This window comes from Diadema setosum, chromosome 16 (genome assembly GCF_964275005.1).
Source record: "Diadema setosum chromosome 16, eeDiaSeto1, whole genome shotgun sequence".
NCBI classification, from domain to species: domain Eukaryota; kingdom Metazoa; phylum Echinodermata; class Echinoidea; order Diadematoida; family Diadematidae; genus Diadema; species Diadema setosum.
The window spans coordinates 8,131,742-8,150,508 of record NC_092700.1 but is presented as its reverse complement, the minus strand read 5'-3'; the positions used below and the strand labels follow the sequence as shown (position 1 = coordinate 8,150,508).

Here is an 18,767-nt window from a genome sequence, read left to right as displayed (position 1 = left end):
TTGGGAACAGTGATTTATTTTTTTTTTTCAAGATATGGCATAATGCATATGTATAGGTCTGTTGTACCACAAAACATCCTGTCATATAAAATTTTCGCAATAAAGCCTAAACTATAAGGAGATATCTGTATTGTTCTCAGTAAACCGTGACTGTAGACGGTTTAGTCTGGAAACATTTTTATTATAACTATTGTTCACATTTTGTATATTTAGCAATACTTAACGTCGATTTTACCGATTCACATTTTTACAGTGGTTGTTTCTATCCCTTTTAAAACTCACATTTTAAGAACTATTTTAAAGCACTAATGCTGGGTTTTTGTTTCATCTGCAAATGGTAAATTGTGCCTTTAAGAGTGTAAGGAATTTCGGAAGAACGAAATTCAAGTATATATATGCAGGTCCTGCGTCGATTCTTAGGTGTTCCTGCGTGTACATCACGCCGTGCAATACGCTTTAAAATAATTATTCACGGACGTTTAGTGAACCAAACGAAGGATTAGGTCTCTTGAAAGTATGTACGTCGTTCATTCTTGTCATGCACAGTAACAGTGTGTATGTTCATTTATAGTTCGTGTGTACGTTTTCCTGCACGACTTTTATTTTGTATATGCCGAAAAACTTATTTGTCACTTGTATTCCCCCGCCACATATTGCACCAGGAACTGTATTCGTATAACAGACAGAAAAAGGTCGAATTAATCGCACTTTTCGGCTTGTACTTCACTCAAGTGTATACAAAAGTGTACTTCGACGTGTATTTTTACACCAATAAGTGCTACACGCATCACTTTCCATTGGGTTTTATATTACTCTCTTTCGACTTTTGACACTCGACCGTGCCGTGTTTGACGTAAACACCTTGTACCCCGCAATCACCATCTTTTTTTTTTCTTTTTTTTTTGTTGCACTGCAATACAATAAGCAACCCCCTTCCTCCTGTACTGAGTTGACGTAACTTCATCATGAATATAAAAAATATTAATTGAATTACACAGGAAATGACGTAACGGTAGTCTTGCCCTTAGACGCAGAATGGAGGAATGGGATTTTTAAGTTGGATATAAAATAAATTGGTCACAATATACAAGTTGTATGTAAATTGAATGAGGTGACAAATGGCATATAACCTTCCGTTACTGAATCTCTTATGTTTGAAGTGAGTTGACAAGAATTGATTAATATAGTCATCAGACCCAGTGTTGCCATGTTTGTAAATAACTATAGAAGGTGGCAACAAGCTAAGATTGTCGACTGCGTTTATCTGGTCGCTGGCTGTGTGACCAATTTCTGTGCTACATGATTGTTTGTTTGTTTGTTTGAGTGTGTGTGTGTGTGTGTGTGCTTGTGTGCGTGTCTATTTCTTTCTTTGCTTTTTTTTGTTTGATTAGTGGGACAGTTCTATGTCAATAAAGAGCTTATGATATGAAAGAATTTCGGAACATGCAGTGTATGTCAAACAGGTAAGATCATGTTTGATAACTGTATCAGCTATTGACTTCCGTGACAGCAGGTCCCTTGTTATCAGAGTTAAGCCTTGTTGGACTGGACCTCTTTGATATGCTTTTTTTCATAAGTTTGATAATTCTATGCCATTGAAATGCATACCAGGAGAAAATTTAGGAATACAGTGTACCAAACAGGTACATTGATGTTTGATAACTTTATCAGCCAGACTTTCGTGAAAACACGCAGGTCTTATGCTATCAGAGTATAATGGCCTTACTTCATTGGGATTCTTTGTGTTGAACCTGCTGTTTTTCAGGCTTGTCCTCGGTCCAGGCAGCTCCCGAGCAATCAAAGGAGGACATGGTCCAGTCCAACGAGCAGACGGGGTCCAGGGACTCCCTGACCGCCAACGAGCAGGAAGTGTCGCTCTCGGACACGAGCTCGAGCATCAACGGCACGGCGGGCCTGTCCAACGGCACGCTGGTCCACGCCGACATCCACACGCCCTCTAACGGCTCGCTGCGCATCACCGACATCGGGAGCGCACAGGAGCTGGAGCGGAAGAACATTGCCAACGGCGTTCACCGGAAGGCCGGCGAAGAGACGTCGAGTCAGAACGACCTGGTGGAAGAAAACGGAAGCGACGGCGACGACGGCAAGGGTGACGCCGGGAGCTATCTTTGCGGCTGGTATTCGTGGAGACCGAAGTGTATACAGGTGAGATACCGTGTGGTGGATCAACGAAATTATGATATGATTAAATGATGGAAGATGTGATAATTATAATGGAAAAGAAATAATACAAAGTAATGCATGTAGAGAAATCTTGCAAATTGGTATGATAGGGAATTAAATTAGTAAAGTAACAAGAGGACAAGCAAAAAAAAAAAAAAAAAAAAATACGATCTAGGAGCATCAGCGCTTAGGAGCGGATTTAAGTTATCTATCTTTTTCCACAGGCGTTTAAGAACGAAATGTAACATGTGGGCCCGAATTCACGAAGGTGGTACAATCTTGTCCATGGTTGAAACCATGGAAAAGACTGTACCACCTTCTTGAATTCGGGCCGTAGTGTCTTGGTGTATTATGTCGAATGCAGCAGCCTACATGTAATTATCGCATGGTAGCATAATTTTCCATCGCTGCAACAGATCCCCAGTATCGATACGAAACAATGTGCAAGACTCCGTCTCAAACAAAAACACTAATCACCCCCAAAAGGAAAGAATAAGGTGATTTTTTAAAGATTTAAAAAAAAAATCATCATGACTGAGACCATCATGTTAAAGCTAGGAAAAAAAAAAAGATTCACGAGATGCAAGTTGTAATACATGAAGTCTTGTAAAGAGACTAGCACTTATGCATACCAGTATAAATTACCGTTTTTGTCGTGGACAGGCCGTTATATATTCAATCCTTGATTAAACGTGTGAGGCCGAAGAAGAGGGTAAAAACTAGTGTCCCATGTCCGACGCAGATTAATGATAACTTTATAGATGCCACTTATTGTCTTGATGTTGAAGTGGAGAGAGAGAGTTTGTTGGTTTCACTGCGCACTTTCATTCTGTAGTAGGTGTAGTAGGTGGCGGGAAGAATATCGTGGAAATGATGGGGCGTGTTTCGATAGTAAACATTTCACAGTCACTTTCTTAGTAAAATATCATGTTCAGATTATACATGATAATTGCAGATCTTCTCTTGAAATTGACTTGGAACTTGGCTATCTAAACACTAATGCTGGCCTACGGGTATGAAAACTACATTATATTAGTCATTATTATGTAAACCAGGTGCAAATTGGAATGTACAGGTGAAGCGTGTTCTTTTCAACTAATAAACAAAATACATTCATGCAGCACTTACATGTAAATTACAGCTTTCTGTGCTTGATTGTTTTCAAGTGCTCTTCGAGTAGATTATTCCATGTTTTGTAAAGTCCGTGGTTCCAGAGGTCATTTTGGACTGGTGCCCATTGTGAATTGGCTTATAGAAATGTAGTCATCTCTTTAGTCGCGGTCACACTGGCAAAAGATCGCGAAATTTAAGATCTCGATCTTAAAGATTTCCAACTTTAAGATCGCGATCTTCAAGATCTATCTTCAAGATCTCCATCTTTAAGATCGCGATCTTCAAGATATCCACCTGTAAGATCGCGGTCTTTAAGATCTCGATCTTTCGCCTGTGTGACCGCGACTTTTGACTCTTTTAGTCTCGTTGGGAATTAACGTCCACGGGTATGGTGTCAATAGCACTTTATGATGATGGTGAAGCTGAATGGGTTTATTCATTGTATCATGTTCCTTTTGACATTGATGACAGCCGCGATGGTGATAGTGATGGTGATAGTGATGAAAGCGATACTGCAATCTTAATACCACCACCCTTGACACCTCAATACTCTTATGATCATACTAAATTGGGAAAAGAAAGTTTAAAGGGTATTCCTGGGTTTAGAGAGACTTTAGCGTCTCTCTTTACCACCATCTCATAAAGCCATGCACAGTGTACAGGACAAGGAGGTTGCTAATGGCAAAATACCACATTCTGACATTTACAACAGCAGCATACGTCTTATTCAGCGGACCAGCAACAGCAGCAGTGGAAAATATTTTATTTTTCCCCCTTTATCGATTTATTTCTTTGAGAAGTAAACCTCGTATCAAGAATCTTATACGATCAAAAACACAAATAAACACATGCACAAAAAGAACACCCAACAAATGTAATGCACTATTAAATTTCGCCGCCTTCCTGACCCTGGAAAATAAATTTCAGAGAAGTCATGGGGGGGGGGGGGGAAGAAAAGGAGTAGGAAATCATATATTAGAATGTCGTTCGAAATTGTTCCTGGAACTGGCGACATGGCAGAAACCTTCAGACTATAATATCTGTTGGAAGTAGTGAATGACTCTACACTTCCTATATTTCTTATGCTAAAAGATGTGTCCCCCACCCCAGCTAATGTACAAGGCTTTTCAAAAGAAACGAAGCCCAACAGACGGATGTAATGGTAATATACTCTTATAACGACAGCAACGCACATACCTGTTTAAAAACAGCTATTGACACTAGTACTTAGCAGTTCGAAAGGTAATATGAGCTAGAGTGCATATACAACTGTACTACTCTGTGAGTAGACTGAAGCGCAAACACGTAAAGCTGACTGGGTTGTGCGTTCGCAACATGCCATTTCACTTTTTATGTGGTCCTTGCGTGGAGTTGTGTTTACTGCAATCCCATGATTTATGTCTCGATGTTACCAGGTAAAGAGTTTTGTTTCTCTCAACGAACGCTTTCAAAGTAATTTGCCCCTCTTTCTTTTGAAATTTATAGCATTTCATATCCTGCGTCATTAAACAGCATGACCAGTTTACGGTCAACATTCATCGACAAGCCGTCAAAAATATTTCACTTTGACTTTGATAGATAAATGATCCTGAAATCTTAGGCGTCATAATAGCTTCTTTTTATATCTACAAGTCAGTTTAATCAAAGTTGTCTATGGAAATGTCTTGACATACTTTATCTTTTAATGATAAGCTTCAGTGAGATAAATCGTTGTTGGTTTGGTTTTTATTTGTAGTCGGTTCTATCAGAATCTCGTATTCTTAAAATGATATTACACTGATCATTCGTTTCAAAACTCCATATCGTGTCAAGAAGTGTAATAATAGATAGAAAACTGGCTCGCTTCCAAGCTGTAGGGTTTCGCCCTCTTATCCCCTTTGTTCTTCATCTTGGCTGTCAACATTACATCTAGAAAAGTGTAAAAGCCAATGAGTTCTATAGGGCAGACTTTAATTGCACGTTTCTGTGCTGATATTGGATCTGCCTGCGTTATTATATGGCACTCGATGAAGATTGCTGATTTTCCCTTCTGATTACAGTGTGGATTGATTATTTGTGACGTATTTATTCGCTTATATACAACTCGAATTCTATAATGACTCGTTCAGCACCGCGGGTGAAATGTTGTATACAGTCTATCGGTATGTTTTCAGGCAGACTTCAAGTAAGTAAACCTATATAGTATACTGATGAAGAAAAAAAAATCCGTTTCTGAGCAATCATGCGACTATCACCCAACAAATTCCCTATGCTTAATGTTTAGAAGGATATGGTCAGCGTGATTTGGAATAAATTTTGTGCGTGAATCTTTATTCTTATTGTACTTGTCTACAACTTGTTACTTCTGTATTAAAGAGTTTGTTAACATCACTGAGCTAATATATTTCAACATCAATCTACAGTACAGCTTCTCTACCAATAGTCCCCTTCCGGCTCCTAATCTAAGTGTACCTTTAAGTTGATATCAAAAGAAATGAAGGCAAAGCAAAGAAAAGTCTGGCAGCGAATATAACATGCGACAGCATGAACCTTTCAACCTTCAGGTATGACATTGTATAATACGTGATTCTGTTTTGCATTGTGGGCATGGCTTTGCAGGGAACATTACACCCTTGTGTCTGCGAACAGCATTACTCACGAGCATAGGGGGTGTATTCTAGCGTCCACGCACTCACTAAAGTGACTACAATACATTTACATCTTGAAACTCCATTGTCGTTCTTACACTACTTCCAGTGATATGAACACAGCTATTATAGCTTCGCGAAAGCAAGCTTTAGCAACGAGATGCTGTACAATAGAAGAGAGCGTTGCTATGGGCAACGCAACACGGCGTCCTTCGATATTCCAACCCATCCATTAGTCATGGTACATTGGCTTTACACGCACGAACGTGTGCGCGGAAACCTTACACAATGTTTTTCCTTTTCTTTTCGTCTGTCACGAGAACAGAAGTTTATATCTTGTCACATATGTACGTGTGTGAGGCAAGACTTCTTCAAGACGAATCTCTGTACAGCTCTTTCGCTGCCTGGTCATACCCGTCGCTAATTAGGCGTAAAGGCTCGCTGTGAATCCGGCTTACTTCTTATTCCAGTCATGCAGAAGTGCCGAAGATTTGGCGGAAACGACACTTCTTTGGAAATTTTACCACGCGCTCTCATTAATGTTTTTCCTTGCATTGACGTGTATGTATTATGGAAAATGTGAACTACTAGGCCCTTTAGGTATCACACACAGTATAAAATGTATGTGAGTGTGTGCGTGTGAGTGTGTTTTTTTTTTCTTGCATGTGTGTGTGCGTATACACGTGTGTGCCTGTAGGATTTTGCAATCTCGCAGTCTCTGAGCAACGCCATCACCAAAAGTGGAAATCTATAGAGTCTGCCAACTCAAGAACACGAACAATAGAAACAGAGATAACGATGTAATTCTGTATGACGAAATCTTAAATGCACGCACTGTACACCAATGCGCATATCCCCAAATCCTCACATTCACATGAATACGAGATCTATGGTAAGTGATCTTGAGGATGTGTTAGCGAGGGAGCACAATGTTGCTGGTTGTTAAAGCGTTCATGTTGATAAATACTTCCAGTGAATATTGTCGCGAACGGTTTACTGGAGATAGATTTCATGCGGAGAAGGTGCTATTCATAACAAAAAAAAAAAAAAAAGTCTGAAAGGGAGGAACTGTTTATTTATGTATCTTTTAAACCTCATTTATTATGCTTGTCTCGTCTTCTGCTGATTATTGTTCAACACCGGGCCCTTTTACCACAGCTTGGTATCAAAGTCAAACCAAACAAAGATGATACATCATGTTTGATGGGAAGGGAAGGAGGAGGGGGTTGGGGGAAGGTCTTGCCCTTCGTTCGAAAATGAATAAAGAGCTATGTCGACCAATATTGATGCTGATTATAAGAAACAGGGTAAAAGCAAACGAAGAAAATTTTATAAAGTGAACATACCTAATGAAGTTGTTGGAATTGTTTTCACGAAAAAAAAAAGTGATGCAGGGCGCAACAATTCAATGCTTTCGATTTGCTATAACAAAATAATAATTATGAAAAAGCATCCACTCTATACAACATAATTATATGTGATGCTCTACAGTGAAAACCCAAATTATTGATGGGGAAAGAGAGAGAGAGAGAGAGAGAGAACAAAATGGCATGTCCTTTTAAAAAAAAAAAAGAAAAGAGGTATAATTTCATAGATAACATGTTCTTGTTTTGCTTGTTTCAGTTTTAGTTTATTTTGGTTAGTTTTTTGGAACCATCTCATATAAACTCTTTTCTATGCAGGTGTGCAACAACCCGATCGGGTATCTGGTGTTCCTCTCCCTCTTCGTGGTCGCCCAAGGCATGACCGTCAACGGGCTCGTCTACGTGGTCGTCACGTCGCTCGAGCGCCGCTACAACTTCCCCAGCGTCCGCACGGGCTTCATCTCCAGTAGCTTCGACTTCACCGTCATGATCATCATCGTCTTCGTCACGTACGTCGGCGAGCGCGGTCACAAGCCGATGTGGCTGGGCATCGGCGCCTTCATCTTCGCCTGCGGGTCGTTCCTCTTCGCCAGTCCGCAGTTCACCACGGGGCCGTACATGATCTACGGCGAGGTGCATATCTATTCTGTTCGTTTGCTTGTTTTTGGTTTGTTTTGTTTTTTTTATTTGCTGTCATTTCATCGTTTTTAAATGCCCTTTAATGTTATCATAAATTCATAATTCCCCTTGATATCATTACCACCATAATCAGTAAGCTGGTCCTTTCAATGCTGCAAAAAAAAAAAAAAAGAAAAAAAAAGAGAAGAAATATATATATATATATATATATATATATATATATATATATATATATATATATATATGTATATATATATATATATATATATATATATATATATATATATATATATATATATATAAAACTAACTATACTGTCGAACATTAAAATGAAAGAAAACAAAACAAAAAGACTGCGCAATTGTGTTTTGTGTAGAGACGTAGAATTGTCTGAGGTGAAAATAGTTTTGCTATACAGGGAATGTTATAAGTGAACGTTTTTGTCCTCCATCCGAATTTTTGCAAGAATGTGTCATTACCAGTTTGATACTCTATAATCATAATATTCTGAAGAACTGCCGTTTGGGTCATTTTCATCAATACCTCGTCGCTTTCCGCTGTCCAGGAGATCCACTCTGACGAGTGCAGTGCCTTCAACCACAGCCTCAACGGCTCCAACATCGACAACGGGACCAACGACGAGGTCCAGGGGCTGAGCAACTACTTCTGGGTGTTCATCGGCGCGCAGATCCTACACGGGCTGGGGGCTTCGCCCATCTACACGCTGGGCATCACCTATATCGACGAAAACGTCGCGCCCGCTTCGGCAGGCATTTATCTTGGTAGGCACACCAAAGGTGGAAAAAGAAAATGCATGGTTTGATTTGATTTGAATTGATTGGATTGGATTGGATTGGATTGGAGAAGTAGAAATTCCTATTGGATGTCAGCAAATATGCCAGTTTCACTAGATAGTAGGAGACTAATCATAATATTCAGTGGTTCTCATCGGTACTTTTTCGTTGGACTTTATAGGGAAATTGATTTTTACTTCATGAACCCTGCCTAACCCATCGATAGATGTATTCCCTTGTCTGTATAGAGGGGTATAAGGAAGTTGAGGAGTTAAGTTCACTACAATTATACATCACGATACTGAAACCTCATTTGGTATTATTTTGCCTGACATGTTTGATATAAATTACACAGCGAAACGATTGTTGATTTCTCTGCTGTCTGTAATTAGTATTAAAGAACTATACACTGCATGTACGCGTCAACTGATCAGATTACACGTTACAGGGAATCTGTTTTTAAGATGAGGAAAAAAAATGATAATGTTGTATGCTGCTTTTGTTTATAACGGAAGTGTGCTTAGAGGGCAAGTCTATACTGTGTTAAAGTTCGCCGTATAGCACACAGAATAAAATTAGTACAAACAATATGCTAGCGGTTTCGTCAAAATAATTGACCAAAATCATAGTTACGGTAAGATTTTGGTGTACTTTATTGGAGATATTTTAGTTAAAGAGCGATATGTATTTTTTTGAATACATACCGACTTTCAAAATGCCACTATATTTTTGTTACGTCTGATTTCTGATGAAACATACGCCATTTCGTTCGTGTGATTTTTATTTTGATTTTCAGTTCAGTTCTATTAATTTCTGTCACTTTTTTTCCCCTAGAATATACAAAAATACCAACGAAAATACCAGTATGGAAGATTCTGTTTAATTATCAAATTTTCTGCGAAAATCCAAGTCTAACAGCAAATTCAATAAATCGTTCAGGTACAAAATCTATTATTGCATATTCATTTCCGTATCACAGCTGAAAACAATTGCAGATGCTATACATAATGATGCTTGATGACATAGCAGCCCTTTTCTGATAACGAATCTACAAAAAAAAAATGTTCTTTAGGATTTACACTCAAAAGAAGAAGAAGAAGAAGAAGAAAAAAAAAAGAGAGGTAAATGTTGGGGGTGGGGAGATTCACGAAGGACCTGATTTCTGTGGTATGTTGTTGTCAATACCACAGTACAATATTTTTATACTGCTCATGAAGTCAAGCTAGACATGGAGTCGATTGGCAATATACCCCTTCCTATGCCAATAAGTAAAATGTACACAAATTTCACACACAAACCTATGGACATTTCATCAATGTGGCAGGTCAAGGGTTAAGGAATTGTTTTTGCCTGCAGTAAATGTGGCGAGGTCGGCCAGATTAAAGGCGACCTGTTCTGTTTGCATTATTCAGAGTATTAAACTAGAAAATATGAGCAGATTACAGGAGGATACTGGTTAAGTCTGCATTTTAGATGGAGAGTATTATATACACCTAAAGGTTACTGTCTTGCATAATGCATGTGATATTTAGCGCAACGCTTAGTGGAACAGTGGTGCCCTTTAATAATAACACGTCATTACTCCCGACATCATACCAGGTGTGTGTTTGTGTGTGTGAAGAAGGCTGTATTGAGTTGTCTCTGTACAACCAACAAAAACCCAAAACGAAACAAAGCGAAACAAACACACACACAAAAAAAGAATAAAACAAAAATAATCATGATTATACTAACCTGACATGTAATTCAAATAATTGAGTAAGATAAATGAAGTGAAAGAATTCGTTATATCAGTCAGATATGACAAAATAAACTTTTTTTTTTTCTTCCCTTTCTTGCTCACGCAGGCGTCTTCAAAGCGTTCGCCATTTTGGGACCAGCGCTAGGATATTTGCTGGGAGGCGTGTTTCTTGGTTTCTACATCGACCCTTTAATAGACCGCAACGAGTGAGTACTGTAATAGAGATATGTTTATGAAACGAACGCCGGCGACACGGAAACCAAGATATATATATATATATATATATATATATATATATATATATATATATATATATATATATATATATATATATATATATATATCACTTCTTGATATCTATGGGCTTTTCACTTAGCCAATTCGGAGTTAGCTCATGACGATGTGTAGGCTGCATGGGAACAAATCACCTTTCTTTTTTCTTTCTTTTTCTCAGTTGCTTTGACACTTTTCTCGTTTTCAAAGCGACATAATGCATAGGCCTGCTTGACGTGAGAATTTATTAAATTCATCAATCATGTTCAAACAAAAGATGACCTTGAGTAGACCAGGTAAAGAGAGTGGTCCATCAATTATCACTTGGGGAAAGCCTCAATTTCATTATTTTGCACTGAACGTATGAATAATCTTTTTCTGTTGATATTCCCAAATACCACTGTTGTTTCCTCGTGGATGTGCTGACAAGCGCCATTTGTAAGGGTGACTTGAATAATCATTACATCACAGATGCATATCTCAGTGAATATAATAACCAACACGCCCTGCTGGTATAAAAGACCTTTTTCTTCTCATGCTCAAAGTTGAACCCCAAACTGACTTCTTCGCGTTATTGCTGAAAGCATTCCACCCTCACGAGCTCGCTGTGTCGCTGGCTTCTATACATTGGTATAAATGCATTGTGTGCATTCATTCATTTTGTACATTGTCTGCGTGTCTTTTCACTACCCCCCCCCCCCCCCCACCTCTTTCTTTTACAATGCATTTCTGGGAAATTGTAATAAAAACAGCGTATTATAGACTTGGTGTCACCAATAACTAGAGACTCAATCGTGTCTAATAACCTATCACGTAGCAATCAAATGCTCGTTACATCAGTAATGAGTCTAGTGAAATATAGCATTAAGTTCTCCATGGACAAATCTAGATAGCTATTGATTGCATGCAGATAACGAGTGATTGTTCGAAGATTAGGGGGTCCAAGGTGTGAGTAATCAAACCTATGGACAGAAATAGCCATATTACCACTATTATCTGAAAATGAGTTTATTTTCTCATTAAGGGCTGTAAGTCATATGGTGAGCGCCAGTCATTTTGATTGTTCTCAGATGAACTTATCTCCATGTGATGAAAGGGTGATAACAAAAATCTACTACTAGTAGACTGTTTACGTTTTTCTTTATGCTCCGTACAAGGTCTCTTTAATTGTATCAAAAATCAAAACAAGAAAGAAGCGATCGATCCTTGTAACGTTCTTCTATTCACGGCTTGTCACTGGGACTCTCTGCATCTCGCCCTTTTGATTTACTCGTGCATGTATATATCTCTCTCTCCCTCCCTCCATCTACCTATCTATATCTATCTATCTATCTATCTATCTATCTATCTATCTATCTATCTATCTATCTATCTATCTATCTATCTATCTATCTATCTATATCTCTCTATATCTATAAAAAAATCTATTTATCTATCTTCTATCTCTCTGTCATTATTTTCCTACCCTGTTCTTCTTTCTGTCCATCTCGCCATTCATCTTTCGTTTTGTACTTTCTTTCCATCCTTCCTTTCACCGCTATCAACTCTCGTTTTTCCCTGACTTTGTACCTTTTTTCTGTAACCATTTTCTGTTTTTCCCGGGCTACTTCTGTCCCGGTGTGTTTTTTTCCCGATAGACTTGACATCGACCCGCATAGTCCCGTATGGGTCGGAGCCTGGTGGATGGGTTTCTTGGTGACCGGAATCCTCGCCCTCATTGTCGCATTCCCGCTCTGTGGATTCCCAAGGTCACTTCCGGGTCAGTATGAGTGGTCTCTGTGTTTATACCAGTCTTTACACAATTCCTTCCGGGTCAATCTCTACTTTATGCATAAAGGGATGGTATAGTATTGGTGGAGATGAGGATTGGGCGTTTAACCTTTTTGCGAGATACCAAGAAACCACTTATGAAATACTGAGCAACCATTCTGAGGGCATTTCAAAGCTTATTACAAGTGTATGTTATGAAAATCAGTTTTGGAATGGCTTAGACATTCAAAAACAAAGTAAAACAAAGCGATCCTAATAAAAGGGTGGGTCCCACCTTTTATTAAGATTGCTCTGTTTTGGATATCTTAGCCATTTCAAAACCAATTTTCATCAAATAAACGTTGAATCGCTCTTGGAATTACTTGCTCTTTCATATTTCATAGGAGATTTCTCATTATCGCATCCAGATATGTTAGAAACCTTAAAGGGGAAGGCTAGTAACTGATCAGTGGGAATCAATGGAAATGCTGGGAGATGATTGTTCCAATCCTTATGGGATTCATTCAAGAGTTCCTTGTATATCTATTGTTGCGTGAAAATGATTTGCTTCAGAACGGTCTCATATTCAAGTAATGTGCAGATTAATGCACCGTCACTGACCAGGGACGCTAACCTGGAAGCATTAAACTGCACATTACTTGACTATGAGACCATTCTGAAGCAAATCATTTTCACACAACAATAGATATATAATGTACTCTTGAATGAATCCCATAAGGATTGGAACAATCATCTTCCAGCATTTCCACTGATTCCCACTGATCAGTTACTAGCCTTCCCCTTTAAGTTAGGTCTCAACCAAAGCTATACCATCCCTTTAAAGTGTCTCAACGTGGCCGCTTTTTTGATATGTGGTTATTGGTTAAAAAACAAACAAACAAGCAAACAATGAATGGTTAAGTATATGTGAGCTAGGGTCAGCTTCATTTTGCTAGTCTCTGTAACCATGCTGTAACAATGCAGTGGTTGATAATGTCTTAAAATACATTGTACAATCAAGAACCAGTAGCTTTGATTTCCTTTTACAGGGTAACCCCATTAAAGCGGCCTACTTTCTTCCACCTCTAAAAAGTCAGAATTAACCATCTCAGGACAGGACCACAAACTTTAAAGGCCGTCGACATTGTGTACAAATAATTTGCTTGCGGTTCATATTAAGCGTGTGGAGTCTCCGGCACTGAAACTTGATATGTGATAATATTATGTTACTTACACATGGCACGTGCAATGTGCACATATTTTGCCTTTTGCACGTGACGCTTGAATGTGCACATTTTTAATCATGCAGAATCAAAATAGAAACACAAAACCAACCAAGAAAAAAAGAATGAAATAAACCACCATAAAGTACGTTTTCGCAATGCAAGTGAAATGCACTTGTGTAATGAGAGATCATAAATTTGTTGCATTCTGCGGATGCGCTCCAATTTTATTTTTCTTTCGATAATTCAAACACAAGACATAGTTGCTGAGTGCCAGCGGAAATTACTCACGAAGGGGTTGGTGTACAGGCACGTTTACGATCATCTTTCACCTGTTCCGTGGTTAACGCAGGTGTTAAAACACGTTTCGTGCCTGCATCGAGCGCAATAAATAAACATGTGAAAGCTGGTTTTATAGCATCAGTCATGACAGTAGGAAGCAGGTTTGAGGCGTGATGGATGAAATGGATTGACAGACGGATAGATAGATAGATAAATAGAGGGATAGATAGATAAATAGATAGACAGATAGATAGATAGATAGATAGATAGATAGATAGATTGATAGAGGGATAGATAGATAGATAGATAGATAGATAGAGGGATAGATAGATAGATAGACAGAAAGATAGATAGATAGATTGATAGATGGATAGATAGATAGATAGATAGATAGATAGATAGATAGATAGATATAGATAGATTGATAGATGGATAGATAGATTGATAGATGGATAGATAGATGGATAGATAGATAGATAGATTGATAGATGGATAGATAAATAGCTAAATAGAGAGACAGATAGATTGGTAGAGAGAGGGGAAAGGGGGGGGGGGGTGACGGAAAAATACTGTGTATAGGTTGTTGTTGTTATTTTAAGATCGAAAGAAGAGAGAGAGAAATGGGGCCCTATACAAATAATTTGCCCCAGACAGCACTTATAACATAAAACAAACATTATATATCTTATAGAGATATAAACAAGAATATTAAATGCATACCAAGTCTCCTCGAGGGAGCTCATATCGTCTCCAAGAGGGAGCTCATATTGTCTCCACAAAGGAGCTCATAAATTCTCCACGAGGGAGCTCATATTGTCTCCATAAAGGAGCTCATTACGTCTCCACGAGGGAGCTCATATGATATTGATGAATACCTCATATTCTTCAGACAAACTAAAATAACTACACAATGCACGCGCGCGTGTACCGCACACTAACTCATCCACGTGCACACACCTCCAACCACGCACAGACACACCCATATCATGGTTCAACCCAAAATAATGTACAGTATTTAAATAGAGCACACACACAATGATATGTTTTTTACAAAATAGATAAAATTACTATAACTGTATCACTGTTTCGAAAGAAGGAAGAAGAAGAAAAATATATATATATATACAGTGTTTATATCAAGGAGCTCTAAGGCGTTGATACAGAAAAATATTTGCATATACAGAAAAATATTTGCAGTGTTTATACCAAGGAGCTCTAAGGCGTTGATACAGAAAAATATTTGCAGCAAACAACGGAGAAATATGATACAGATATAATCCTGGAATCAAAGACGTATGAGTATACCTGCGGGCTTCAAGCCCCAAAAAACAATAAGTACAATTTAGTGCCAGAAAGTGGGAGTCATAATAATCTTCAAAATAAATTCAAACCACAGATTTAAAGTATTAATTAGGTGCAGGCGACTCATACGAAAGGGGATTAACAAACATTTTAAGTTGTTCTCACCACAAAAATTATGAAAGGTGTATCATTTATAAAATTACACTATAGGTATATGAACGAAAAGATCCCCTGTTCTTGCTAGGGAAACGCACGCAAGGAACGTAAGACAATAATATACATGTATATATTTTATATAATAGAGACCCATCGAGGGAGATGCCGGGATCTGCAGCAGCGAGTGACTCCCCAAACCCGCTTGCTGCAGATTCCGGCACCTATGGGCGAGGTGGACGGATGGAGGCCTCGACGTGACGGCTGACCTCGACGTGACGGCTGAGAGTTGACTAGACTAGGCGGATGCGAATTCGATGACGGCTGTATAGGTGTTTGCTTTAGTTTGTCCTAAAAATTGCCCCTCCCCCCCTACACGAATAGAAAATGCCTGGACAGCTTCATCATAACGTACTGTCGAGAGAGAACTCCAATTTGTCAACAAGATGATAGACAGTGTTTCAATATTTGCTGCTTGTTCGCCATCCTAGCCTTTTTCTGTTTTGTGGCAACCCGTAGAATTTTGAATGTGTCTTTTCGCTTAATCTGAAAAATCATCTTGTGTTTCCAAAGGAAATTTATGCTTTTCCCCTCCTTTCTCCATTACTTGTGTCTTTCCGTTACCCTTCAACTATCTTCTAAATCTCAATCTCTTTTTCTAATCTTCTGTCACTTTCTTTTCTTTCTCTTATTTTTTCTTCAATCGTCATCACCTTCACCACATGATCTCCCTCTCCCCTCTTCCTCATCACCATCTTCTTCTTCCTCCTCCTCATCATTCTTCTCTTTCTCTCCTTATGCCTCATCCTTCTCCTCATCTCCCTCCTGCTCCTGCTCCTCCTTCCCTTCCTACTTGTCTTCCTCTCCCTCCCCTTCCTCCTCCTCCTCTCAATTCTTCTGCTCCTCATCTTTATCCTCCTTATCTTCCTCCTCCTCCTGCTCTTCCTCTTCCGCTAACTCCACCTCTTCCTGCTCCTGGTCCTTCTTTTCTTCCTCCTCCTCTTCCTCTCCCGCTGCCTCCCTCCTCCTCCTCATCTCAATTCTTCTGCTCCTGATCTTTATCCTTCTGATACTCATCCTCCTCTTTCTCGTTTCCTTCTCATGCCTTTCTTCCTCCTCGTCTTCCTCCTCTTCCATTTTTGCATGTCGACTCTCCTTATTCCACATCACAGGTGCGGAGAAGATTCGCGAGCAGCGTCGCAACGAAGCGCACAACGGCCACGAGTTCGAGGTGCGGGCCGGCTTCAGCGGCGGCCTCATCGACTTTCCCCGGGCCACATGGATGCTGATCCGCAACCCCGCCTTCATGTGCGTTAGCATGGTGTCGGTCACCGAGACGTTCACGCTGGCGTCGATCGCCGTCTTTGGCCCGAAGTACCTCGAGTCCCAGTTCAATATGACATCGGGTTCTGCCGCCATCACTGCAGGTAGCTGCTATCACTCTACTTAAAAGTTTTCCAAATATGTTTGAATGATATCCCATTATTTCCACACACCCAAGGCAGAATTGCTAGCATCCAGATGAACACAATGTAGAGAAAATTGGTCTAGAAGTTTACGACTGCCAGTCAAATTACCCCATGACTTCGCAGTTTTGTCTGCCCCAATACAAAACTTATTAAGGTAATGGTGCTGTGATATTTTTTAGTGCAAAAGTAGTAGTAGTAGTAGTAGTAGTAGTAGTAGTAGTAGTAGTAGTAGTAATAACAATAATATTAATAATAATAATAATAACAAAAGTGAAATTTAATGATGATGATAATGATAATGATGATGATGATAATAATCATGCTACTACTACTACTAATAATAATAATAATGATAATAATGATACTGATGATAATAATAATAATAATAATAATAATAGTTGTGATAATAATATTATCAGTTTCCAAAACGCAAAACCTATATACATATTATATTCTTCTGCCCTGCAAGAGTATTAACAAAATAATTAGTACAATTCATATCACTGCCAATGTTTCATATTTGACGTCATCATGCAAAAAGAGATCTGTGAGTCAACAAGTGTAAAAATCCAAGTAATGCTTATCACTAAAGTTATCTAACCGCCTGTCGGCTTCTTTTGCTTCTTTTTTGTTTGTTTTTGTTCTTCTACGAAGGCCTGCTGGTCACTCCGTCCAGTGTGTTGGGCGCCCTCGTCGGTGGCTACATGGTCAAGCGCTTCGACCTCAAGTTTCGCGGTATGATGAAATTTATCCTGGCCAGCCTCTGCGCCTCTTTCCTCCTCACATTCACATTCATGATCAGCTGCCCCAACGCCCCGTTCGCTGGGGTCACGGTCGAGTACAGTAATGGGTGAGTTCAGGGGTCGCCAGTGAGTGTATTAATGTGACCATGCATCACTAAAACAGCAAAAAAGTCGCCAGTCACAGTCATTAAATTTTAATTGAGAGCAGATTCTGAAAACGCAGACCTTAAACTTTAAAATGATTTAAGATGCAAATCAAATGAACTCTCATTGCCTATCTAAATATTGGAAAGAAAGCACACACTCTGGAAATGTGTGTACTGAGAAAAGAGACTGTGAAGCATAGGGTCTATTCGCTTAATCTTACCAAGCCGTGGTCTGTGCAGTTGATGGGACAAAATATAGGGTGCAAAACTCCAGAGCAACAATAATCAATGAATTGTTAGATTAAGCTGATATTAAGTATGCTTTCGTAACACATTTTATTCATAACTAATACCAACTTTCAAAGCAGTAGCGTCATCATCCTCTGAAGAGTTATTAGGAGTTGAAAATGAAGGATGTGTAAAGAGTTGCAATAGAAATACCTCGCCACAAGACTTTCATCAGTTGGATACATACAGTACCCGCTGCATGTTATAAGGAATAGAACCAGCACTGGCTTTCAGGCGGAAGCTCAGTGGTCTATAGTGGATAAGACAGGAGGTCGTAGATTCGAATCCTGCTCGAGTGTATGCCCACGATTTCTTTTGTCATGGCTATTTCTAAAACACTGATGAATTCAGTGCTTACTTACGTCGACGTAAGGCAATTTACCAATCAGTTGCAATTAAAAACGGTCAGTTGTTGGTTTTGGTGCAAATAGCAGTGTACCCAACGTTTCTCGCGGATAGAGGCATGAACTTGGTATGAGATCTTTTAAATACATCTCTACAACCGTCCCCAGGTCCCTTTCCTACGGCGGCGGATCGGCAAACCTCTCGGCGGAGTGCAACTCCCACTGCCACTGTACGGACAACTTTCAGCCGGTGTGCGGCGAGGATGACGTCATGTATTACTCCGCCTGCCATGCTGGCTGCGAAACCGTGCAGAGCGAAGATGCGCACGTGGT

The 18,767-nt window shown here is 39.3% G+C and overlaps 1 protein-coding gene across 1 annotated transcript in view; it reads left to right on the top strand.

The window, feature by feature from the left end:
• Window positions 1-18,767, top strand: part of LOC140239448 (solute carrier organic anion transporter family member 4A1-like) — a 52,733-nt gene that overhangs the window by 30,393 nt on the left and 3,573 nt on the right. Inside the window, exons 2-9 of the mRNA XM_072319283.1 lie at window positions 1,766-2,166; window positions 7,607-7,921; window positions 8,493-8,709; window positions 10,569-10,668; window positions 12,373-12,494; window positions 16,617-16,871; window positions 17,568-17,763; window positions 18,603-18,756. Of these exons, the coding sequence (XP_072175384.1) occupies window positions 1,810-2,166; window positions 7,607-7,921; window positions 8,493-8,709; window positions 10,569-10,668; window positions 12,373-12,494; window positions 16,617-16,871; window positions 17,568-17,763; window positions 18,603-18,756 (1,716 nt within the window). The 5' untranslated portion in view covers window positions 1,766-1,809. The remainder of the gene's footprint in view (window positions 1-1,765; window positions 2,167-7,606; window positions 7,922-8,492; window positions 8,710-10,568; window positions 10,669-12,372; window positions 12,495-16,616; window positions 16,872-17,567; window positions 17,764-18,602; window positions 18,757-18,767) is intronic.